This window comes from Pezoporus flaviventris, unplaced genomic scaffold, assembly GCF_033815535.1.
Source record: "Pezoporus flaviventris isolate CSIRO_AGI_PZ_B2104156 unplaced genomic scaffold, CSIRO_AGI_Pfla_v1 ptg000031l, whole genome shotgun sequence".
Lineage (NCBI taxonomy): Eukaryota > Metazoa > Chordata > Aves > Psittaciformes > Psittacidae > Pezoporus > Pezoporus flaviventris.
The window spans coordinates 59,814,589-59,840,431 of record NW_026892579.1 but is presented as its reverse complement, the minus strand read 5'-3'; the positions used below and the strand labels follow the sequence as shown (position 1 = coordinate 59,840,431).

At 40.2% G+C, this 25,843-nt stretch overlaps 1 protein-coding gene and 1 long non-coding RNA gene across 12 annotated transcripts in view; one reads left to right on the top strand and one right to left on the bottom strand.

Annotated features, from left to right (window-relative positions):
• The window catches only part of LOC133273254 (uncharacterized), a 52,176-nt gene extending 45,751 nt beyond the window's left edge, over positions 1-6,425 (top strand). For both annotated transcript variants that reach the window (XR_009744702.1, XR_009744701.1), the window contains exon 5: positions 1,498-6,425. This is a non-coding gene — a long non-coding RNA (uncharacterized LOC133273254). The remainder of the gene's footprint in view (positions 1-1,497) is intronic.
• ETAA1 (ETAA1 activator of ATR kinase) lies at positions 4,404-18,147 on the bottom strand. Of its 10 annotated transcripts, none has more exons than XM_061461477.1 (9): positions 17,779-18,147; positions 16,738-16,875; positions 16,382-16,458; positions 14,913-15,031; positions 12,443-14,574; positions 10,405-10,540; positions 9,163-9,251; positions 7,339-7,434; positions 4,404-5,321 (listed from the first exon to the last, which is right to left on the bottom strand). In XM_061461477.1, the coding sequence occupies exons 1-6, from the start codon at positions 18,020-18,022 to the stop codon at positions 10,425-10,427; spliced, it is 2,826 nt and encodes a 941-aa protein (XP_061317461.1). In that variant the 5' UTR covers positions 18,023-18,147; the 3' UTR covers positions 4,404-5,321; positions 7,339-7,434; positions 9,163-9,251; positions 10,405-10,424. The 10 variants fall into 10 exon arrangements, with proteins under 10 accessions (XP_061317461.1, XP_061317464.1, XP_061317468.1 ...); XM_061461480.1 differs by having other exon boundaries at positions 4,404-4,477; XM_061461484.1 differs by lacking the exon at positions 9,163-9,251 and having other exon boundaries at positions 12,443-12,554; positions 12,774-14,574.
• Between the last annotated feature and the right edge of the window lie 7,696 nt (positions 18,148-25,843).

Below are 25,843 nucleotides of genomic sequence, written 5' to 3'. Positions count from 1 at the left end.
TCCACAGAGGAACTATGACAATTTACACCAGCTGAGGTGCTGCTCAGCATTTTTGGTTATGGGCCTTACTTACTCATGGCTAGTTAGAGTTCCTGTGGAACTGTTAGGGCACGGTGTGGATGTAAATCTTACTTTAGATGCCTTTGGAGCACTTAGGAGATAGCATGCCTGTCTATAAAGTAGAAACATCCTTGACCATGTGCCTGGCATAACCTCATAATAGAATGCTGCCATAGCAATCTGCCATATAGCTATTTTTACCTAAATGAAGATCTACAAATAACATCCGCTACAATGTCACTACACCAGATAATTAAGTAGTGAAGAAGACCCCTTTGTGTTTTGATGTAGCCCATTTCATTTGTGTCTGCATCTTTAAGCAGTTACGTCCCAGAATAAACCTCATCTACCCAAAAGCGTTGTGCTGACTTACCTATTTCTTCTTCTAGAAATTGTTTAGTTCAGGGATTGATGTTAGCCATTCTCTTATTGAAATAGGTTTGTTAAACAGTGAACAGCAGCCTTACGTAAGCAAGGCCTAGGGTACTGTCGCAGAGCAACAGTTCTTACTGCAGTAAAGTAAGGTCAGTGTAAATAAGAATTCAGTTGTATGGCTAGACTGTTGAACATAGATAGTTTCTGCGTATTCACTGCGGTAACTCACATCTCCCTGTGGTGGGACTCAGCTGCAAAGGTGGTGTGGCATTTTCATGGCAAGGCCCTAAAATACAGACATTTGAGAACACCTCCTGCTCTCCACAACATCGTGAGTGATGCCAGGCAAAAGGCAGGGTAAGGGTGAACAAGGAAGCCATTACTGGTCTTTGTGTAAACCTCCTAGAGGTCAGCATGTGCAAAGCCAGCAGGGAGCAGGGGGAAGGAACAGCTTGGTCTCCCGAGTCCTTGTCTGTGTTCCACTCCTCAGGGAGGCCGTTTCTGTGAAGCACAGTACAACATGTCAGTATATTGTCAAGACGTAATATGTGAATTGCAAGGGATACAAAACTGTCCTACAAAAAGATGCATTTCTAGGTAGCACTAAGAGGAAAATGTAGGCCCCCATGCAAAAATATTTCCTTAGCACTTTTTAGCTTTAAAGATATTAAATTACAGTATAACTTCCCAAGAGTGTTCTTGCAAGTCATTTATACCATAACACATAAAATTATAGTAAGCCTCCATTAGTCCTGTGGCTACTTTTGTAATCAGTTTTGAAGAATGTGCTCCATCAGTGGAAATATTTAGATTTAAGTTCATAGTGAGGAGCAGTCTAAAAGTTACACTCTAAATTACACTTCAGAATAAGTCCCGTGGTACATCCTTACAATATATATGGTATGCTGACTCCATGTAATTAAATTCTTGTCTCAAGTTGTCATTAAGTTGCAGTAAATACTGAAGCTAACTTCAGTTAAAAATAGATTTACTTCTTGATTTTAGCTGATGAATGTTCTTGTATAGAAAATTAATTAAAATATTCATACATACATATAACAGGGCAGGTCCAATGGTTTCAGCTGTTACAAGCAAGCAAACTGGCAGTGGCTTCTATCAGCATTAAGGTAGCTGATCGACCATGACATGAGGAAAAGCACACGGTTCCACACAAGACTCATCAAGGAATGAAAGTCGTAGGCCCTCTCCCATCTTCTCATTCCTAGGTCAGAAATAACATCAAATTACTTATTAATTAATCAATCAACCACCTGACTTCCTGTGAATAACAAAAATTAGGCAAGTTTGGAGGGTGGAAGTAATCTTTCCTTGTATGTGCTCAAGCCATTATGGGAACAGCACCACCAATAAAGGGAAAGGATGGGGAAATTTCACTGTGTATACTGGGGGAGAGAAAGGTCAGTTCTTTGGAGAGTCTAAAAAGAATGGCATTTTTCAAGAGCTTGATGAAACTGGGTGGGATAATGGAAGAGAAAGTCTCAAAAAAATCCCTGTATCTGCAGAAAAGCTCAGGTGTGCATTTGTTCTTATTAGTCCCTAGAGAATCCACACTGGGTTCTCATTCTAGGGGACTCAACCACAAACGCTTCAGTTGGAGCTTGCATCTTTCTGAAAGTCCATTAGTTAATCTGTAGGAAATCAGGCTTGATGCCTTTCAGTGCTCACAAGATTACTTGTGTTCTTTCTGGAACACAGACAGGAAAATTGCTGAGATGACAAAGATATCCGATGTGTCTTCCAAGAATGTCTCTCACCCTTTCATGAATGTTTAAATCTCTCCATTTCCCAAATGCGTGCTTATTTGACATTTTTATAACTAACAGGTGTTTTATGTAGTTTTGTTGGTGCCTCAAACTTACTCAAGAACATGAAAAAGGGTCTCTCTTTATCTGGTCTACACCAATTGACATTATCTCAAACCACCTTCAAATTTCTTTCCATTCACCTCCATAACTCTTCCTACAGGCTGTCCTCCAACTTGTCTTCATATCTCTATGGTTATCTATTAGAAAGCTGTCACTTGGCCAGACTCTTTTTAATGTGTTCTGTTGTCAAGATTTGACACTCCAGTGAAGTGTATTCAGACTTTTTTGATCTATAGAAATTTTTTATCGGTGATGAGGAGCCTTTCAGAAATTTCACATGCATAGATTGCTGTACAGCGTATATGAACTTGCTGTTCTCATTCGCCCTGCACATATCTGTTAGCAGCAGTCCAAGTATCCCCCCCCCTTCCCCCCCAATACCATCCAGAGATTATAGATTGTACAGCTTTAACACATCAAACTTGGGATCCTGAAATGTCAGTCGTGGATGACTTACACTGTAGAAGATACCAGAGTTAAAGATCAAACTAAAAGTAAATGTAAATTTGAAACTTAGCAGATAGCTCCAGTCTCCCATAAAAGAGTAGGAGTCTGGTTGTTGTGGAAGCTTTAATAGGCCATGATTCCTAGTTAGATCTACAGAGCACACTTAACGACCCACATCATCAGTCATTGAGGGATTGCAGTTACCAAGGGATGGAGAGGAAAAAAGCACCAAGGAGTCTCCAAAAAGCCCATATGAGATTTGGATGGCTGTATTGTATGAAGGGCCTAGGTCAGCCTTTGTGACCTGGGAGAAAATTGTAGAAAAATTGAGTCTGTGAGACCTTGCCCTCAGCCCATAAACAAGCATAGCTTTCTTTTTCTTTCTTAGTACTGGTTGGAAACCTGGCATTAAAAACAAACGGAAAAGCTTCTGGGTTCCTCTGATGTTGTATGTTGGAAATTGAGGGCTTTGCTGACTTGATTGCCACTTCTGATGAGTGGCTTGCATTGAAATCACACAAGTCAGTATGCTGAAAACTGAGCAAGTGATACAGAAAACATAGTCCTTCTGTAAAATTTGGTTTCATTTATTCATCACTAGCACCTGTTTAAGTTCAATAACAAAATAGTTATTTGGGTTAATGTCATCTTCATTTACAAGCATTGGGGTTTACAGAAACATCTGGCCTTACCCAGGTAGAGTGCGTCCTATAAGAAGCAACCAGGAATACAGGAATTCAAATTTGTCCTATTTCCAAGCATATATGTTGGTTGGTTGCTTGTTTTCTGGAGAATATGAGAGGTAATTAAAGAAAGAAACAAACAACCCCAAAACCCCCAGCAAACCAACCTCCCTTCCAAGTCATTATTGCTGAAGGAAGTACTTCACCTACTCGAATGTTTCCGAAGTGTTACAGAAGCCTCAGAGAACACATTTTTCTTCCTTTCTTTATGTCAGGTTTTTTTTGTTTGTCATTGAGGTTGAGCTTTCTGCAGGTCTCTTAAAACCCACAGGTTCAGCTGAGTATCCAATGGGATATTTAAAAACAACTATTCATCAAGCTCTTTTTGACACCGAGAGTCACCAGTGTGATTCCCCAGTAGTAACTTCCCCGGGTGCTTAAATAGCCTCCTTAGACACTTGGCCCTACAGCCATGATTCTGCAAAACATGCCCAACATATGCTCAGCTTTAGGCATGTAAGAAATCCCACCCTGCTCAGCTCCCTCGAAAAAATCACACCCCAGACCTAAACTGCTGTGCTCAGTATATAATATTTTATTTGGACATCTGTTCACGGAGAGCATGGCAACGAGTGCAAAGCTTCCTTCCCATGTCTACATGGGTCCTCATTTTCCAGGGTTAAAACCTGAATCAAGTTTTTCCTTTAGCAAGGACAAGCTGCAAAGGGCAGACAGCCTCATTAAAAAAGAAATCTATAAATCCTGTAGTCCTCTCCTCGCCTCTGTTAACTACAGTGTTTGAGGTGAAAGCTGTTAACTGCGGCTTTTAAAAGGTATGCATAAATGCAACCTTTTCCTCAAAAACTTTGAAAATGTGCATAAACAATAACAATTTACGATAAATGCAATGCTCTTTTACTAGATTTATGTGCTAAAACCAACAACTACTTACAATAATGAAATGCATGGGCTAGATTTTTCTTTCGCCTGAGTCACTCCATTACCTCCAGTGCTTTAAGAGAATTGCTGCGAAGTAGAATCGGGCCCTTAATGGTTTGCCAGCTACCACACTGACATTACACCCAGACAACAGTCAGAAATTTATATTTAGGTCCACAAGAACAGTACATTCGATATCTTTAAGTGTTTTATGAGGCAGGACTTTTCTGACTGCTCTGGCAAAACCGCCGGTGTGCATAGTAACTGGAGCTTTGAACAAATATTGCAGTTATGATTTACAGCACAATTGCCAGAGTCTCCCTGGCTTCATCTCTGATGGCTACTTACTCAGGCTGTCATTTTTAGCTCCACAGATTCTATCTGCCTTGGCCTCTTCCACAAACACTGGATTCACTGGAGTGTGTTGCAGACAATACAGCTCTCAAACAATGAAGCATTTGTGTTCATTTTCTTCTATTTTATCTTTGGAATTCTACTATTTAGGTCACTATCTGTTGCTTCCAGCTATTCTTTCCTGACAAATTGTAGCTCTTTTTAGGCTTAAAAAGATATAATCAATGAATTCATCCGTTATTCCTCTGGGTATAAAGGTCTAGATGTAATAAGTGGTACACATAGTATAAGAAAGATTACATTGCTATTCCTGAATTGCAGCCCAAAGATTAATTGTGCCTTTATAAGCCAAAATTTGAAGAGCTGCTGGATGCTGGCCTCTGAAAATCTGATACAACACAATAAAACCCCAGTATTACTAGATTTCTCAAATGCTTTATACGTGATCTCTCACCAGCATGACCTGGAAGGGTGTGAATGTATGTATGTATATTCCACAGCACATAATTTTAGATGCAGATAAGGAAAATAATGATGAACAAACCTTTATCTGATCATATCTTAGTATCTGCTTTTCCTAAAAGAAAGAAAATAATTCACCACATTTTTTACTTGAAAAAGATAATCCTTGGATTTTAGCAAGTAACATCACTCATCGTGAAATGCATCAATATCCGTGGGATAAAAACTATACTTAGGTATGGGAACATACTGGAATTCCATTCATATTTAAACTTAAGCTCACTGATTGCTCTGCTCATGTAAAAAATTACTATGCTCTGAATGAAATGAAAATGAGTGCTTAAGCAAACAGTCATAAATTAATTTATAATGAAACATGACAGTCATAATTTAATTTAGAATGTATTTAAGATTGTTGTTACTATTCGTATAGGTCTGTTCTGCCTGGAGGAAGATGTGGCTTCTTAGTGAAATGTCAGCTATTGAAATACAAAACTTCTTATGCGTACATGTGTTTTAATTAATTAAAATAATGTAGCTACTTTCCTAATGGAGATCTGTTGTCTGTGGCAAGCAGTCAGACAAAAGACTGCATGATCGAGGAACATGCAGTATCAGTGGAGCACCAAGGACTTACCAGGAAGCATGAGGGACACAGAGCCCAACCTGTAAAATCTGTGGGGTCATGAGGCTGCCACTTAGCTTCCTTCCACAGTGGTGAGGAACAGGGAATGTAATGAGAGCAAGGAGCAGGTGCTTTTGTAGTTCTCATCTGTTCTCCGAAGCTGTTGGCTGCCCAGGTACAGCAGAGTGGCTGTCTAGGCCCAGTACCACGTCCTTGAAATACCTGTTAGATAGATGGCTGCTTTTGCTGATGTAAAGCTGAGCACATATGAAATGTAGCTCAGGCACCTATCATCTGAATTGTCCTCTCGGCATCACTGACTGCCATAAGAGCCCCTGAAATGACTCTAGGTCTAACCTGTGCCTCTCAGGTTAGGAGGCACCAAGCTAGCTCTACTTACACCCCTGCTGCATTGCTGGCTTTAATATCCAGATGTTCCAGAATTAGGCAGAGGTTAAACTCCTCATGTTTGCAATGCTGTCAACAGCAGTATGCTGCCCTGTGTGCTGGGCTGGGTCCATGTCCAGCACCCTGCTGATGCCAGCATAGCAGGAAGAGGTGAAGGGCAAGACTAGCAGTTACAGCACAGGCACTCTAAACGAACAAGTTCTGTGCCATGTACTCTTTTAAGACATTGTTTTTCACTAGATTTCTACTAAATCTTTTGATGTTTCTGGCCAATTACTATGAATACGTATCTTTCTAAAGGCAAAAATTCCTACCTTATGGGATTTTATTTTGATATTGCACAGGTTCTTCTTTGTAACTATTTCTAAGCACTAATGAACCTTCTGTCTGCACTGACTCTAACAATGAAACTGTATGGGTTAAAGTATTTCTCCAAGCTTCTCACTTTTATCAAATTTGCCTAATAAAATAGTATAGTAATGGTTTAATTTTAATGCATTACATTATTTCTCTGTTTCGAAAAGCACTGAGTCACAAAAAGAAGTAACTCTATTCAGTTTGTTAACTGAGAAATGGGATGGTAGGACGTTTGGGGATGGTCAGCATGTGACCAAAAAAATCTTGTTTGTCTGGACATCAGTTATGAAACCATGATCCCAAGAACTTGGGATTTTTATTTGGAAGGTAACATTTAAGAAAAAAAAAAATTATAGGCCTTGAAGCATAATATCTATGCTAAAAATAGGTATTTATGAAAAGTAAAATAAAAAATAAAGCCCTTCTGTTACAATCAGTGTAATGGTAGAGGGCAAAGCATGCATTTGCTGTACACTGTATTTCACACTGATCAGCAAACAGGTTCTTTAGATATGGTTAAGCAGCACGTCGGAAGTACTTGGCTACATAAGTAAACAAGTGACAGTAATTGGGCAGAAAGTAGTTTGTGTCTTCCTCCACCTGGGAAGTTTGCAAAGAGTCCTTTCCACACCTCTCATGGCAACAGAATTCTCCTTGTCATATATTAAAATCTTCTTTTAAAGTCAGGATATAAGGATGGTTAGAGGCTTGTGTTAAAAGATGAGCCAGTATATATTCTTACCCTGCTTTCACAGGGAGAGCAGTGGTAGCATTTTAGTTGAGAAGCTCCAAACCTCCAAGGCCTTTCTATCCTGGGTGCTCAGAAAATCAGCATCACCTGGAAGAGGAGTAAGCTGGTTTTAAACTTTGTGTGTGATAAGGACACACAGCAGCAAGCAGTCAGGCACTGTCACTTTGCATGCTGACCTTTGGTAGCCATAACATGCTTAGCCTCTATTTCATGTTATGTATCTACTATTTATCCCAGTTTCAAACCTGAGTAACAGTTAGTCCTTTAGCATCAGAGAATGAAACCTTCCTAAAAAAAATACTCTCCAGCACCCACAGTAGGTCCCTCCTTTCCAGTTAGCTCATCTTCTCAAATCAGGAGTATAATTAACCATGTTATCCTTGAAAACAAAAATTATCCTGGTTCCTTTACAAATTATTTCTAGAGAAAAACCCTAGGGAGGGAAGGGTGATAAGCTAAACACTGTCCTAGCAAAAGCTTAATTTTTATCTTTCTCGATAAGATTTGACATTCTTATGTATCAGTACCTTAAAAGCCAGGTTTATAACTCTCATGTTTCATACTGATAGTAGAAGCCTTTTATTTCATTGCCACTTTCTTGGCTAATATTGCATCTGGCAAGTTACAGTTTCGATTTTCCTTGAACACCACGAATACAAGCAGATCACTCACATGCACAGATCAAACTACATTCAGGATAAAATTTTCACAACAGCCACACATTTATTTGTCACCTGGACATGCAGATCTTCTGTTTTATAAACTACCTGAACACTGCCACCAGAGGCTTGACAAGACAACATGGAGTCTTGCTATTTCATGTTATATTATCATCAAAGGAAGTGTGATCAGCAGGCTGAAGGAGCTGATTCTGCCCCCCCCTACTCTGCTCTTGTGAGACCCCACTTGGAGTATTGTGAACTGTTCTGGTGTCCTCAACATCAAAAGGACATGGAACTGTTGGAACAAGTCCAGAGGAGGCCACGAGGATGATCAGGGGACTGGAGCACCTCCTGTATGAAGACAGGCTGAGGAAGTTGGGGCTGTTCAGCCTGGAGAAGAGAAGGCTGCGTGGAGACCTCATAGCAGCCTTCCAGTACCTGAAGGGGGCCTACAAGAATGCCAAAGAGGACTCTTCATCAGGGATTTTAGCAATAGGACAAGGGGTAATGGGTTTAAACTGAAACAGGGGAAGTTCAGGTTGGATATGGGGAAGAACTTCTGCACTATGAGGGTGGTGAGGCCCAGGCACAGGGTGCCCAGAGAAGCTGTGGCTGCCCCATCCCTGGCAGTGTTTAAGGCCAGGCTGGGAGGAGCCTTGAGCAACCTGGTCTAGTGGAAGGTGTCCCTGCCCATGGCAGGGGGATGGAACCGGGTGATCTTAAGGTCCTTTCCAACCCAAATCATTCTATGATTCTATAATGAAGTGCTTTGAAAAGCTGAAAACATTTTTTGGGGGTTAAGTTTCAGTCAGATCAATAAGCTGATCCAACTCATTGTGTATTGCACGGCTGAAGGACAGGGAGCTGCAGTAACAGACTGTAAGCAATGTTTATTGGACACCATCACCCTTTTCAGTGGACTTGGGAATTTGACTTCATAATCAACCAACTAACACCAAGAATGGTGGTTAATACAAAAGCAAGTTAATTAGTTTGAAAACCAGTATAGCTGAGTATTTCGTGACTCTACTGCACCTGGTTGTGTGTAGAACCAGTTCCTCCAACAAGGATTTCTAGTTTAAATGGATTAAAGGAAGCACTTTGTCACCACAACAGGTAGAAAACTGAGGCATGGAATAACTGGGTAAATCACCAAGAAAAGATGTTCAGGTAAAGACCATACAGAATTCCCGTATCACTCCCTTTTACCAGCTTCTGTAGTACAGTATTTTCCAGAACAGACTAGAAAAATGTAAAAAACTTTTAATGATGCTTTACAAATATACAGTACTTACATTTTTAGCAGTTACAAAAATGGCACATACTACAGAAACCAAAAGCTTCCTCTAACCTTTGGTACATTTCAAAGTTATTTATTTACAAAGAAAAATTACAGTCACTTTTCAGTGTCATATGTTTACATATAAGCATTTCTCAGTTGAAAAATATCTTGCAGCTTACCCACAGGCAGTTTTTGCAGTTTGAGCTCTGCACCCATCTATCACATAAAAAATTCTATCAGCCCCTGTTAAGCTGACATGACATTGCATTTTTATGTTTTAACAGCCTTTAGTTAGAAAAATATGTACAACCCATAAGGCTAAACTGATTCATAGCTGTTGAGATTTCATCTGATGTATTATATATTGCGCAAGGTTTGGTAAAATGACATAGGCTACCTTTTTTAGTTAGCTGGGTAACTCACATTTAGACAGAGGTGATCCAATTTTGTCAGCTGGAGTATTCCTAACTCTTCATGAAGGGAATTTAAAAAATGAAAAAAAAAAAAATAAAAATTAAACATAATTTTCAGGATGCTTTTTTCACATTATGAAACCTTTATATTAAAATTTTCCTTTGCTATGTACAATTCTTACCTAAGGTAGCGAAGACAAACTGAGCACACTTTCCAAATCCTGTTCATTTCCATTAGGTTTCCAATACTGGATGTTTTCTAGATTGTACTTTCTTTAAACAAGAACTTAAAAACTTTCTTCTACCTGAGAACAAATGTTTTCTTAGTCTGAGTGTACTTGAGAGTCTTAGAAATTAAAATACTTGCAATAAGAGAAATACAGCCGAAACACATACAGTCTGTTTTCAACATGTATTTAGGTGTGTATACAAATGCTTTCATGCTCTGGTGATTTTCAGACTATACAATTTCAATACACAACAGTACGTGAACTCAGCACAATCTTCACTGTGCTGAAGGTAGTTTGGAACTACACGTTTACAACTGATAGTTTTTAATTAAGAGTTAATACCACCAGAGTATTAGTGCAGGTCAAGATTGTTTTAAATTGAGAAACAGGAAAAGCTTGCTGTCGGTAGCTGTGAACAGGATTTAAAAAGTGTCTTCCAGCATTACAGTATTTCCCTCCCCAGAACTTACTCAATAGACAAACTCCAAATTCAGGCATCTTTAACGTATGCCTGCATTCTGGATTTTCTTCGTGCAAGAGCTTCTTGCTTTTTTCTTTCAATCTCCTCTTGAGAACATTTTCTGGTTTTATTCTCCACCACAGACACTGTAAGTAAAAAACACGTATTAGGAGCCTTCAAGGTTGTTCAATATGTATTTTAACTTATCTGTTTTCAATGTTTGAAGATCTATGGCAAGAGCACACTATTCTAACATACCAAGCACCCAAGTTAAAAATGGCTCATCTATCCTGTCCCCTCCTGTCCCCAAGGCAGGAAGGGGGGATAAGATGCATGACCTTTGTAGTGGTACCGATTACTACCCCCCAATGAAAATACTGGGATGCAGACGTTTGCTTCAAGGAAATTTTACTTGGCTGCCCTTCAGGTGAACCTTGTGACATCAGGAGTCAACACAGGAGATGGCGATGGGTTAAGAACATTAAGGCTATCAGAGTGAAAAGGGCTCTACAATTTAGTGAGTTAGGCAGAGATATGGGCATGGAGATGGTATAGACACAGGGGTCAGATACAGTACAGGTGTCACACAAATAAAGCCAGAAAGGTTGAAAAAAGGTCAAAAGTAGCAATAAAAATTGGCAAAGGAGACAGGAACATGATAGCTAGCCATAGTATTTTATATGTTGTGATACAGAACTATAAATTCCCATGCAATAAAATCCTGACCTCAGTGCAACCAACAGGAACACTCCCTGCACATACCAAGAATTTTACTGGTTTTATACACCAATTTTTCAATTAATGTATTTTTAATAAGTAATCTTTCAAACTGAATAAATAAAAGGTCTGTTTGCTTCTTAAAACAGAGGTGTCCATGAAAAAATATTTATCAGTTTTTGAAAGCATTATTTAACATCCATGTTTTTGTTACAGCAACGTCCTTTCACCAAAAAAATTGAAGGTAAGAACAGTTACTGTTTATCTGTAAAGCAAATTTATACTATTGTCATTCCTTTATTCTCTAGAACATTCCTGAGAATGACTAGTCATCTCCCCTCCCTTCCCCTTTAGCATTCTAAATTGCTACTTTCCATTTATCTGCTTCTTTGCTGAGGAAGTAAGAGAGATAACATACTGATACTTCAAATAAAGCTGGCTGATATTTTGCAGGAATTCATTTTTTTGTTGTTTTTGTAACAGTGCTTCCTGAAAATTGAAGTTGGTAATAGTACACCAAAAAGCTCATTTTGTCAAAACTAGTATTGCTTAAAAACTTCACCAAGCCATGAGATCAAGTAAAAACAGGACTGACTGGCACTTGGCTGGTTCTGCATTTCCATAGCATGTAACAGCAGTGCACGGAGTATTACAGACTGTTGCCTGATGATGGAAAAGTGACTGACCTCCCCTCTAGGTGAAAGAAAATGTTAGTGTTTAGACTGATAACACAAGAATATTTCACTGGCAGCTTTAGCCACAGAGCAAACAACAATACAGGCTGAGGTTTCAGAACCACTGAATGATTTGAGGTTCCAGTTTCTAGGTGTACAATAGTAAAAGGAAATTGGCATCCTGCATCACCTGCTGCCTTCTTCCCCTGCCCCACCATTAACTGGGGTTTTATGCATCATGACTGAGATAAGTAACTTCTAATGCTTTCAAACTGAGCTGTAAATTAAAGCACAGATTCACATTACAACATTTAATACATATCAAAACAGCAATGTTTTTAAATATCAATTTAAGAATATGATATGCTGAGTGCTGGCATCAGCATATATTTGATCCTAGTGATTCCAAGTGTCACTGGAGAGAGAAGTGGAATGAAAATGGGAAAAAGTCTTTAAATACAGGGATTCAAAAGATGCATCAGCAGAGTTTTATTTTGGAGAAAATATTCTCCAAATTTTCATTAGAACATTTACTAACACCTAAACTGAATGAGTATTGACACCTGTTCTAAGTTGCAATACAGTATAAATTTTTCTAACGTTCGGATTACAGTAACAAGCAAACCAGTATAACAGTGATACAATAAAGACAAATACCTGATGTCGGCAGTGCAAAAGACTCTGAAAGGTGCCTCTTGAAAGGTGACTTCTTATTGTCAAGCCTGCTGTGCAAAGTCACATTCACCTGATTCTTGCTTCCTTCCAAAACCTGCAGAGTAATCCCAATGCCAGAATGACTCCCTGCCTTTTCAGACCCTCCATGAAGAGCACCCTGAAAATTATTAGTCTTTCGGAACTTAAACTTTGAAGGCATAAGTGATGTTTTGTTACCAGAACTGTTACTTGGCATCTTCCCCATATTATACAAAAAATCTGGACTGTCTAGAGTTTTGCTACCAAAAATATTTACTGCATTAACAGGACTTACTTCAGAACCAGTCTCTCCTGCCGGCACAGAATTTGACCTGTACCATTTTCCTGCCACAGTCTTTGTAGTATCTTCAGAAGCAGCTTGATGACAGTTTTTAGACAGTGTGTATTTACACTCCGTGGAAGTACCTGAGATCACAGTTTGAGGAGTTGAGACATTCTTACAGTTCACTATGTGACCTGTTGCGGCCAGCCCATGTGGAATCTTTGACAAATTCCTACAGGAACCGTTTATTGAGAAAGCATCCTGTTTTCCATTTGTTTTTTGTGCCAAGAGATCAGCTAGTCCTTGTTTAGATTCTGGGAAGCTGTTATCAATATTTGATCTGGCATTAATACTTGTTCCTTGTATAGTTTTGGCTCTTTCATTTCCTTGTTTAACATCCTGGATCTGAGTCTGCTTTTCTATATCATCACACACCTGATACAGCAATTCATCATCCTCACAATTTGCATCCCATAGACTATCGGATTCACAAAACATATCTAATATCTCATCAGAGAATTTTGGTTCATTCCAGTCATCAAATGATAGAGAACACTTCTTTGATATTTCAACTTGATTTAAGTGAGCTGCATTAGCTTGGTTAATCACCTTAGTTAGATCCTTAGGTTTCGTATTTGTAGAAACACTGGATGATTCACAGAAAATACCACGTGTGTTATTCCCAGGTTTTCCAGACCATTGTCTATGAGGATTAGATCTTGAAGGAAAAACAGGAAGAGAGGCACTTTTAGGCTGCATAGTTTCACTTCCATCCTTCACTTCAGATTGCAATGAAACAGATATATAGTTCAAACCGCTATTTTGGGCACTCTTCCAAACAGGATTTATTTTATCTGGTTTAGTGTTACTTCTGCCATGAAAGGGTGTGGTCTCTGTCTTTGAGTTTTGTGTCTTATATGGCTTTCGTAGAGGAGATTTTACACCATTTGTTGTGTTTTTACTAGGATGTTTCAAAGGTGAAAACTGCAAACTGTTAGATTCATGTACACTCCCCAAACAAGTAACTGAATTGTGGCTACTTCTTTCGTTCGTTCTGCTAGCATTGCTGAAACCATGCACAGATAGGTTTGTAGGAATTGGTGGTACTTCTTCAGTACTTATCAATTCAGGATTTTGGGTTATTTGCATCACAAAAGAGTCATCTGCCAAAAAATCTGAATCCCAGTCATCAAAGTCATCATTAACTGCTCCATCAGGCTTAATGGAAGCCACTAACTGTGGCTTCAAAGGATGTTTTTTGGTCCGTGTGTGAGTATCAGATTTTGGAAAAGCCTGGTTCACACTTCCTAGTGTACATAGAGTATTGGTTTTATATGCCTCTGAATTACAAGGTTGGGTGTCTTTATGTTGCTCAGGAAGGTGTCCCTCCTCCAAGGTGCTTTTATTTTCATGGAAACTATTATTTAAAGATATATCTGATAGTCCTTGGCTCAACTGTCCACTACACTTCTGGGTAGAGCAGTCAAAAAGAGCATGGAGGGCTACTTCAGCTTCAAGGTCTATAGATTTCTGACTGCTAGATGGACAGGGGTCTGCAGCAGGGATACCGGTGCTCTGTCCAACTGGTTTCTGGGAGAGAACAGTATCTGTTTCAGAAACTTCACCAAGGAGTGATTTCAGGTTCTTCCTATTTACTTCAGCTTTAGAATGATTTGAAGACTCTGAGGCAGTCTGGATGACGTCATGACCAAGCTTCTCTTGTTCCTGAACAGCATCTAGCTCTACGAGATTTTTATCAAATTCCTTAGCCAATTTCATGAGTTCCTCTTCAGGATTTTTTATTTTAAGATCTCTAGATTAAAAAAACAAAACAAAATTGAAAGAAAGTCAGACCTTCTAAAAAGGTTTAGCAAAGCTCAACACAATGACTGTATGAGAGAACTGTTCATTCTCTACCTTTAACAACTGCAGAGAATATGACTGAATCCTACCACTTTCAATGCACAGTTAACATGCACTCTTTCTGGTAATTCCCAAGAAGTACCCCTTAAGAAGAGATAACAAGCACAAAGTTAAAAATGTTTTATATGCTAATGTACAGTTATATGGTTCACTATACATAAAGGCACACCACATAACCTTTTTTAATGAAGGCCCAGCTGTGATGGGCAAGACAAAACTGTAACTTACCTTGTGCAACTTAACTTTGTCCTAGGTCGCACTTTTACTACTCCAGGTGTACAGGGAATAGCATCCTCACCAATCCATGTCCCTAAAAGGGAGTCTTCATTACAGCCTGCTTTTTCATCCTGAATGATTAGATTTGTAATGTTTAGCAATCTGATTTCAGATAAAGACTGGACTAAACATACACCCTGCATTAAAGTTGCTACATCAATGACACTGGATCAAATCTGTTGAAAGCCGCAGATAGGAGCTAAACCAATACAAGTTCAGTGAGATTACTACAATATTGTCTACTGATAATTGGATCACTTTAGTTATATGGATTTAAGACAGGAACTTCAAATAACTGAATTCTACTTTGGTGCTCAAATCTAATTAACTCTATTTACTTCAGGTTTACACATAATCTGCAATATTCACATCACAAGCTGTGATCTAGTTTACTTTACTGTACTACTAAGGAGCTGGTTCAGATACATGGTCTTTAGCCACATAAAACCGCATTAACAGATCAAAGAATTTGAAAGAAATCATATTCTGTATGCTTCTAGGAAAAAAATCTGACTTCTTCCATTACAACTCATTTATACAAGGAACCTTTAAACAAGAATAAATGAAGTTTAGAAATTAAGTGGCGTTGTTCCAGAGCTTCAAAGTTGAGCCTTGGATTTGATTTCTGAAACTGAAGAGATACAATACTGCAGTGGTAAGCTGTTTAGAGGGCCAGAGCCATGGGATGTAGGAAATTACTGCATGTAAGCAGGCAAAAGTAATTTGAACTTTACTAACAACCAGGGTAGTTTGTTGTAGGTTTTCTTTTTCCTTAGATTTTTTTTATTATTATTAAGAAAAAAGAACATAAGCAACGGATACTCGAAAATCCTGGTGTTATTTACATCTATGACAGTGCTATAATCATGTAAAAGGAAGGAAGTAGCATCCCTTACCAGTGATTTTCTAATTCTTACATATAATTTCTCACAAATATGCCAAATAATGAATATATTTTAAATTGCCCTGTCAAATTGGCATATTCTGCAAGCTAAATAACTGTTTTAGGAATGACATGTTATCTTCTTGCACTTAATGAAAAGCAAAGAATAACCCAGTACTTTTATTTTCACTTTGCAGGCTGTGGACATCAGGTTCACAGCAAAAGGGAGACACCAAGAACATAGATATAAGGTAAAAAAAGCAAATTATGTAGAATACCAAAGCAATGTTACTATGTTTATATTATTGTGAAGTCTCTCAGCTCAGTCTTGTTCTTGTACTTCAGAATTTAAGAACATTAAAAATGCTTAAAAACAACTGCTAAGTAAGCCTGGTATGTGAAGAAACTCTTTACCTTTTAACTGAAGAGTAATTAAGGATAAACACACTACTGTAACTAAACCTGAGCCTTCGCTAAGGCTGTAACACTAATCTGTCTGATGACTGCATATGCAGAGCGTTGTTTTAGTGGGTATTACCTGAGGAGCGATACGATTTACAATGTCTGAGATTTCTACTGCGCATCTACTGGTCGCCTGTTTGGTTTTTCCAGTGCCTATGAAAACAAACAAAAAACCTTCTTAAAAACTGCAAAAGAATTCAATTTATAAAGTGCAGTGTATGTCAGATAATTCAAATATATGTGTTAACATCAGAGCTTAGCACTACATCGAAAAAATTATGGGTTATTTATGGATTTTTAACAAAACCAAACAACCTACCCCGATGTTGTAGGGAAAAAGGGACCTTTTTTCAAGAAATTTGATAACTTTTAGTGAACTCCCACAGCATGCCTCAAATAGGCACGCTGAAATCCGGATTTTATTAACATTACCTAGTCCGTGTGCAATTGGTGAATGAGGATCCCAAAAGATTTCTTGCTGTACATCGGTTTCGTTAACAGGAGAGCTGAAAGTAGGTATTCGGGATTTCCTACTCAACGATCTCTTTGGTGTTTTATGCAAACATGACTCTGTGTGAACAGGGAGATGATTCTCATTAAAAACAATGAATAAAAGGCCAAAATAACTTAGAACATAAAACAGGAGAAGGCATAAGATGCTTTAGGAACTTTAAGTTAGGAAAATTGACACTCATTAGCATTACTTATAATAAGAAAATTGTTCACAACTATACATTTAATGTAGAGTATGACTCTTATCTATCAGTTACACCACCAGAGGTAACAGAGCATTACAGCTGACAGCTGTACACTGAACACCTGATATAAGGATGACAATTGTCAATTCTGCTACTTGAGAGGATATTGATTTCAGCTTATGTGGAGAGATAAACTGTGTATACACATATGGGAGAATCTTTTGTATTCTTGCTCGCTCTGTGTCTTTCACCCAGATTCTGATTTGGGTCACAACTTTAATGAGCCCCCAAACTGTTCTGGGTCACAACCTACCTTTGTCTATACTTCCCCCACTGGGCCAGTCAGCTAGAACTATTAAAAGCAGTTATATAGCTATTCTAAGACAGCTTGCGGCTGCCTCACATCACTAAGTGAACCGAAGACACTGTCTGAAGCTCAGCTTGTCACTCCTGCCCTTTAGAAATGACGCTGCAAATGCGAAAGCCTATAGAAATAATTTTAAACGATGCAATTGCTACGTGAAAAGCATCTCAGGAGACGCTCTGCACTTCAGCACTTTGTCCTCCCCTCGAGTGGATGAGCGTCCTCAGTCAGCTCGAAGTATGTGCCGCGGGAAGATGCTCTTCATCACTGCTTGACAAGAAGAGCCCCTTCCCAGCGCACGCAGCCGGGGAAAGGCGGGGGGTTCCCCGCACCGGCCCCCTCCTCACGGTCAGGGCCCGCCTCCCCTGCGGTGGCGGCCGGGACAGGGCCCCGGGGCCGCTCCCGCCGTACCTGCAGCGCCGCGCACCGCCGCCTCCCGCGACGGCGACGGCCGGGGCGCGCGCGGCGCCTCCCCCGCGGGCAGGCTCGGGCCCGCACAGCCTTCCGCGCCGCTGGCCGCAGCCGCGTCCTCCGCGGAGGGCTCTGCCGGGAACTCCGGCGGCCGCCGCCGGGTGAGCTGCTCCTCGCCCCCGCCGCTCCGCCTCCTCAGGGCGGCGGGCTTGAGGCAAGACCCCTTCCGCCGGCTACCGGGCATGCCGCAAGTTACGACGACAGCCCCGCATCCACCCCACCGGCGCCGCCATTTTGCCGGGGAGCCCGCCGCGCCACCGCCGATTGGCCGCCGCCTCGCCGCTTCGAGCCGCCATTGGCTCTCGCGCGGCGGGGGCGGGTCGACGGACGCGGCAGGGAACTGCGGCTGGCAGGGAGCTCGCTTGCGCCGCGCGCGCTTGGCCCCGCCCCCGCCTTGCCATGAGGTGACTTGGCTAGTTCCCGCCGCCCCGGCGATCCGCAGGCTGCCCTCGGGGTTAAGCGTTCAGAGCCCGGGTGCATTAGTTCAGTGCGAACAAGTCTGTGTGCCGCCGCCTGAGGGGCTGGATGTGCTGTCTGATGGGCCGCGGCCACCGGCCTGCCCGGAGGTGGCTTCGTGTCCCTGAGCTGCCTCGTGTGCCTTCAGGGTGCCTCGTTTGTGAGGCCGTTTCACCCCGGACTGGCCACCTCCATCCTGCCAGGCCTGTGGCAGTGTGGGTCTCTGCTCGGGACCCAGAGGGGAGGTGTGTGGTGAGTGTCCTGAAAGAGAAAATAAACCGAGACAGGCATAAACCGTTTCAGCCTGTTATGGGAGTTGGGGCTAGCAAAGAGAGACTTACAGAAGCCAAAGCTGGTAGGTAAGAAATTAACGTGAGGTTCCTGAGGGACTGTGATATTACATCATTATTTAAATAATATAAATGCAAGCACATGTATGTATTACATCATTAGGTGGATATTTCCTCCCTGAGCCACTAAACGTAAATGGATAAACATATCTACCAAGCATATAAGGTCAAGGAGTGACCTACTTGCAGAGGTCGAGTGAACTACTTGTATATTGGTTGCCTGCCTGGTTTTCATTTAATTGATTTGGAGTACTTTGGGATCACACTTCATTTATAGGATGTGAGCAGTGGATTTCACTCTGGGTTCGGGAGTATGAGAAGTTTTAAAGTCACCGAAGAGTGATTCCTGAGCCATGAAACCTTTTCTTTCAACCCAAGGTCTCAGGCAAACTGTATGTTTTTTCACTTCTTCATTCTCACGAGTGTAATTAAAGTCAATAGAAGACTTTTTAACAAGGAAAAAAAAGTTAAGTACTATGTATTAAACAGAGAAGCCGTTACATACATAGAGAATCACAGTTAATCAAAGTTGTGACATTTGAATAATCAACTTGTTTATGTCATACCTATTAAATATAAATTGAAAAAAAGACCAAAAAAATGGGTCAAGAGTCAGGTTCCAAAATCCATCATAGATGTCTGAACACGGCTACTGCCTTGTAGGCAGACGAACATGGGTAGATCTGTGCATAGTGCAAAGTGTGGTGAAGGTATGCATGACATTTTTGAACAGTGATCTGCAGTATAGTAATTAAAAGCAGTAATATGTCACACAGCTACAGAAATGGCTTAACTGGGCTCTTTATACCATAGGCACAATGTAGATAACTTGCTCATTGTTTCCAGTTAAAATGGATGCTGAGAAGAAACTGCCTTTTTACAGTAGTGGTAGCTAAAATTTGAGGGCTAACACAATTTGAGGGCTAACAATGCATTGAAATCAACACACTTTAGCACTACTAAAATCTTGATGTCTCTTACCACTTCCTAGTGACCTCTTAGCAGCTGGGTACTGTAAAGTGGTCTGCTTTCATATTCCTTTACGTTAGCAAGAATAGTCTGAAATCATGGTCATTGATAATTAGAATTAAGCGACCTTTGCCATATTAACTGAGTGCTGTGAATTTTGCAGTGCCATCTTTGATTTCTTCCTTTCTCTGAGCTCACTGTTCACTAACCTCATTCATAAAATGTATTTGCCACAGGCCTTTCACACATTGGAGAGGTTTTACTCGTACAGTTAAAAGTGTTTTGTTCTGGTTTCTTTTTTTTTTTTTTTGTTGTTGTTGTTTGGTTGGCTTTGGTTTTTTGTTTGTTCTTTTTTTAGGGAGAAAACATGTTTTATGTGTATCTAGCTCTGGGTGAGAGATTTTGTTACATCAATTTAAGCCTATGCAAGGTTTCATCACCAGAAGTTCACAAAAGAAAATAACCTGTTGGTATGGAAAAGCTGAACAGGTTCATGATGGAAAAATAAAACAAGCCAACACCACTTTCTTGATGAATAAAAGTGTGTGTATCTCACTGCAGCTTAAGAACTTAGCCCTGAGCTGATGCTGTTTATTAAGTTAAGAAATGTAGTGGTAGAAGTCTGTGATGTTGAAGGGTTTCTCTGTGGAGCTGTAGCCTCAAGGAGGAGGGAGTTTGTGTTCCCTTGTCATGGTACGAGCAGCTGGATCAATGGCTAATTGTGGTGAGGCTGTGTTCCAGGGACTTGCAGCAAACTCCTGGTGCTGCAGTTGTGAGTCCTACTTTCAAATCAAGAGGGATAAATAATGGAGGAGCTTGAATGCATAATAAAGTTAGTTCAGTTTTTAATAGTACTGTAAACTGCCTGAGAACTTTACACTGTGTTTTATGAGATGAGGATCTAAAATGAAATTAAAGAAATGCGGAAGATCTGAGAAGTTTCCTGAGAATTTCCTGTAGGTGTAATAAGAGCACTGAAAATAAGAGTGAGAAAAGGCTTCTTTTTAAAGTCCTTTGAATGCTGAGTTTTAGCGTGGTTTTATCTTGGAAAGAGTATGTATCATTAGTGAGAGTTACTTATTTTCAAAGTATCAAAGACAAGTGACTTTATGTTACAGTTCATCTTTCATTCTTGTTGGGGCTGGAAAAAATGTAAATCAATAATAGTGATTTAAATGAAAATACCAAGATTTGTGAGATGATAGAGGTTATTATAAATAATGAAATTATTTTGACAAATACTGCCTTTTTCCAGAATGTTTTTAAATGCTTCCTGATATTTTTAAAATGAGGTATCATGGGCTTTTGTGTTCCCAAGCTGCATTTTCATTTCAAATTGATTTCTTTAAAAGGACTGAAAGAGAAGTAAAGAAAACATACACATGCACTCATAATTTGTCTCCAGTGGAAATGTGTGCATGCATTTTGATCACCTGAGGCCAGGTGAAAAGACAAATCCTTCAAGCCATATGTTCCTTGGATAATTTGTTTTTTAAAATGGTGTGGGTATAAACTCTAAAACTCAGTATAATTATGTGGTACTTTAAACATAAATATGTTTTCTCCTAGGGAAGGAGAGTTAAATAAGGAGTGTATGGAGCTGACTAGCCGCCTTTAGTACATACCTAAGGCAATATGGTAAACAGGTCATAGTCTCTTTGCTTGTGCAGTTAGACTTCTGGCAAGACAGGTATCAAGAGAAGTTTTCTAAATGTGTGAGGAGCTGTCTACTTCTTTGGTTGTGTACAAATAGCAAAACACAAAAGCAAATGTTAACAAAAGCAAAATGTATCTAAGGTTGTGCACTGCTGTGTTCGGTCTACAGTTCTGTAAAAGTCCTCAGGAAATTTCAGTGGTCCCAAGAGCAAGAGTATGTGGCTGTGCTTCCTTGCACAGTGCGGACTTCCCTCAGCCTTGTCGTGCTTCTGCAGAGTGTGGCTCAGCAATACTCAGAGGTGTACAGAGGGACAGGAGTGGTAACTTAGGTGATGAGACCTTCTAGCTGGGTTTACCATTCAGAGCTGGCTTGGATGTTTCTCTGCAGCACTGCCTCATACCATGTAGGCATACCTTGGTATGCCTGGCTTCATATCTGTCAAAAGGAGGTAACAGTACTCACTGCAGCATGGGTTGTCCTGGGGATAATCGTGAAGCCATTGGATACCACAGTGAGGGGAACTATATAAACAGGAATAAATTTAGATACTTAATGTAAGATGCATTTATAAATACAACCCTGTGGACCCAAGCAAAAATAAACTAAGACACTGGTATAAAACTCAGCTATGAAAGTAGAATATTCTAGCCACAAATTTTTACCTTTTTTCCTCTCAGAAATCCTACTCATCCATATATTCTCTTAAGAAGCCTTGGAGTGTTTACTAAAATGGAGCACTACACGATAGCAGGTAGTTTATACAAGTTAACAACACGAGATAAGTGTTTTGTTGCCTTCTTTGGGGCCTTAGGAAAAAATGAGAGGGTATCTGAAATGTTAACTTAATGGACAATAATTTTTTCCATCCATAGGGGAACACAGGCATGTGTGTATTTTTGCTTTTATTAATAGCATTTTGATAGCACAGTTATAAAGCTTGTCCTTCGCTTGCCTTGAAATATCATACCGACTTCACTTATTACAGAACGTTACTTTAATTTTCCAAGGTGAAATGTTCACAGAGCACAAACTGGTGAGGAAAATATGGCCAAAACAGTTACGTCTACCTTTATTTTTAAAGTGCTGTCCAGAAGGGCTTGCAGCAATTTTTGCTGATGCATAAATTGACCTAGACAGTAAATGATACATGACCTTAAAAATACCTGAAGTAGCCTTGCTTGAGAATTTTTAGTAGAGAGTTATTAAATGTCAGAGTAATTTACACAAGCATAGCCTGGTTTATGCTTTAGCATTTTCTTTCCCTCTTTCTCTCCACCATGCCATCTGAGAAACATAGAAGCTTTTAAAATATTTTACATATATCTCTTTTTTTTTTCTCATCATAGAGGTTGATCTTATTTTATCACACTCAGGAAATCTAATCAAATGTGAGACTATAGTGTAGCTCACAAAGGCCTGATCCAGCAGAGCACTTAAGTACCTGCATAACTTCATCGTGATGACATTTTCCATTGCTCATTAACTGGCATTTAAAGGAAATTTTCCATTGCTTGGTGTCTGGGCATTTAGAGGCAATTGTCAGCCAAAATGGGTGAGCCATTTAGAAGAATTAGGTCAGGCAGTGAACAGCCTACAAGTCACAGAGGTCTGTAGGGAGCCCTGGAGGTTCAGGCCCCTTACAGAAGGCTGGAGATCAACACTGAGAGGGCTTTCTATTAGGTATTTATTATAATGTAGGCTTAATTCCACAGCTGTTCTCCAGTTCTCAGGGTGACCTGTATTGAGAAGGTGAGTAATGGTTGTTCAAGGCTGTGGAGACCACTGCTTGGAGAACTTACGCCTTAAATCTTAGCTGGGCCAGTTAGCTTCAGGCACTGCTGCCTGGAGGCAGCTCAACAGCTTCTTCTGGAATTGGTACAGTAATCTGGGCATCTCTTCATTGTGCTGGCTCACACTGGGTAGGCTTGCACCCAGGAGTGACCAGGAGGAGTCTTGAAGCAGTCATCTCCCATCCACTCACTTAAGGCTACATTTGGCCTTGTTGCCAAGGAGCTTTCAGAGCTTTTCACCGTTTTTCAGTCGTGTCTGTAACTGTTGTATGCACATCTTGGGTGATCCTCCCAGCTGAAGTGCACCCTATTCTACCTTATTGTTTATACATGAAAAAGAGATTTAAATAAGGGCAGGATCAAAACCTGATCATAGAAATTACAGCAGCAAGATTTTCTTTTCTCTTTTCTTTTCTTGTTTCTCTTTTCTTTTCTTGTTTCTCTTTTCTTGTTTCTCTTTTCTTGTTTCTCTTTTCTTTTCTTGTTTTTCTTTTCCCTTCCCTTCCCTTCCACTCCCCTCCTCTCCTCTTTTTTCTTTTCTTTTCTTGTTTTTCTTTTCTCTTTCCTTTTTCTTCTCCTTCTCCTTTTCCTTTTTTATTTTATTTTTTTAATCAGTTGATCCTGCTGTATTACAGCTCAAGGCTATCAAGGAATGAGAAGTAGGTTTTCTGTTCTGCTCTCTGAGTTCCTGGAATTTTTTTTATCCCTTCTAGGAAAACAAGTCAGAGGGCTCTTTAAAGAACAGGAAATAATAGGTTTTCAGCTTGTTTGGTAAACCTGGCAAATATTAATCTACTATATATCCTGCAGATGATTTCTTTCATCAATGACAAAAACTGACCTGTATTTGAGATCTTGACTTGCTAAAATTCTCACGTTACAGTGTAAATCAGTGGAGTATTTTACAAGCTACCAAACACAAAGTAGTGGATGGCCAGAGAAAACAGCTTTTTGATCAAGTGTTCTGGAGAAGAAAATAGGCACTGCTTATTTATTGAAAGTAGGCTTAACTTTTGATTGATACATCTGTTCTGAGAGAATATTTAGCCTGCAGTCCTAAACAGCTTACTGAAGAATCAGTGATCAAACTAGTATGAAATTCTCCAAGTGCAGTCATTCTCCATTTGTCTCCAACATACCCAGTGATTTCTGGATAGACTGTTTTCCTGTCAAGTGTTTGTAGCTTGCAGTTCAAAAAACAATTTCGATTACCAAAGTGCTTTTTTTTGAGGCTTTTGTTTTATAAATTCTGTACATTATCCTTTGAGCCTGTATCCCATTAACTATAAGCCACAGTTTATATGGAAATGCATAACAATGAAGCCTGTCTGTTCCATGTGCGTGTGTGGCTCTTGTTATACAGCACATACCGCTGCTGTTTTTAATGTTGGGGTGATTGGAAGTTACTCTCTCCTAAGAGTATTTGTCATCTCTGTACAGTAATTTGAAGTCTCTGACCGGTACCTGATGCCCACATTATAGGACCTAGCTGCCATTAGTGGTTATTTCAGTGACAACACCAAGCTTGGAGGAGATATGAAGTTTTGCCCCCATGTCATGGAGCCCTAGTTAGTTGCAGAAATGAAGCAAGAGAAAAATTGTGTTTCTGATGCCTTACTTGTTTTCTGGTGGTACCATTTCTTCACAGTATCACAGTATGCTAGAGATTGGAAGGGACCTCGAAAGATCATCTAGTCCAATCCCCCTGCCGGAGCAGGAACACCTAGATAATGTTACACAGGAATGTGTCCAGGCGGGTTTTGAATGTCTCCATGGAAGGAGACTCCACAACCTCCCTGGGCAGCCTGTTCCAGTGTTCTGTCACCCTCACTGAGAAGTTTCTTCTCAAGTTTAAGTGGAACCTCTCGTGTTCCAGTTTGTACCCATTACCCCTTGTCCTATCATTGTTTGCCACTGAGTAGAGCCTGGCTCCATCCTCATGACACTCCCCCTTTATATATTTATATACACTAATAAGGTCACCCCTCAGTCTCCTCCAAACTACAGAGACCCAGCTCCCTCAGTCTTTCCTCATAAGGGAGGTGCTCCACTCCCTTAATCATCTTAGTTGCCCTGCGCTGGACTCTCTCCAGCAGGTCCCTGTCCTTCTTCTCCTAGAACTGTTGGTTCTGGCACCTTCCTCAAGCAGGAATGAGTTCCAGGCCCCGGGTAATTTCCAGTTTGATATGCCCTGGCCCGATAGTCCTCATTCATACAGTGAGCAAACAAGTGCCCAGATAAGAATTAGACACCCTTTTGATTATTAATTTTTTTCATTTATTTTCAGATGGCTTTTCCTTTTGTCGTATTGTTCACACATAATGCGTCTGACTCTTCCTATGTCACACTACATCTTTGCAGTAATTTTCTGTGCTGTTCTGTCCCTCTGGATTTTACAGCAGTGGATCAGAAGAGAAGTGCGAGCCCTAGCAGAAATAATAAATCCACTGCAGGTCTTGAAGGTACTCATTTCTGCAAAACAAAATACTGCCTCAATTCTGTTATGGGCTAGAAGGAGTGATCAAAGTGAAATACATTCATTGTGGAATTGGTTTGCAAAGCCTGCTTCTAAACCATTACACACTCTTTCTAGATTTCTTTTTTTTTCCTGTGAAAGTAAATGCTGTTGTGTCCAGGCTGGCCTGGAGTACTGAGTCCCGTGCAGCTCTTTGGAAGTTCAAGGATTCCTCCCAAACCAGACCTGTGTCACGAGATGGGCAGGGAGGCTGTTAGCCTGGCAAAGGCGTCACTGGATAGTATGAATCTGCATAACACATAGGAGA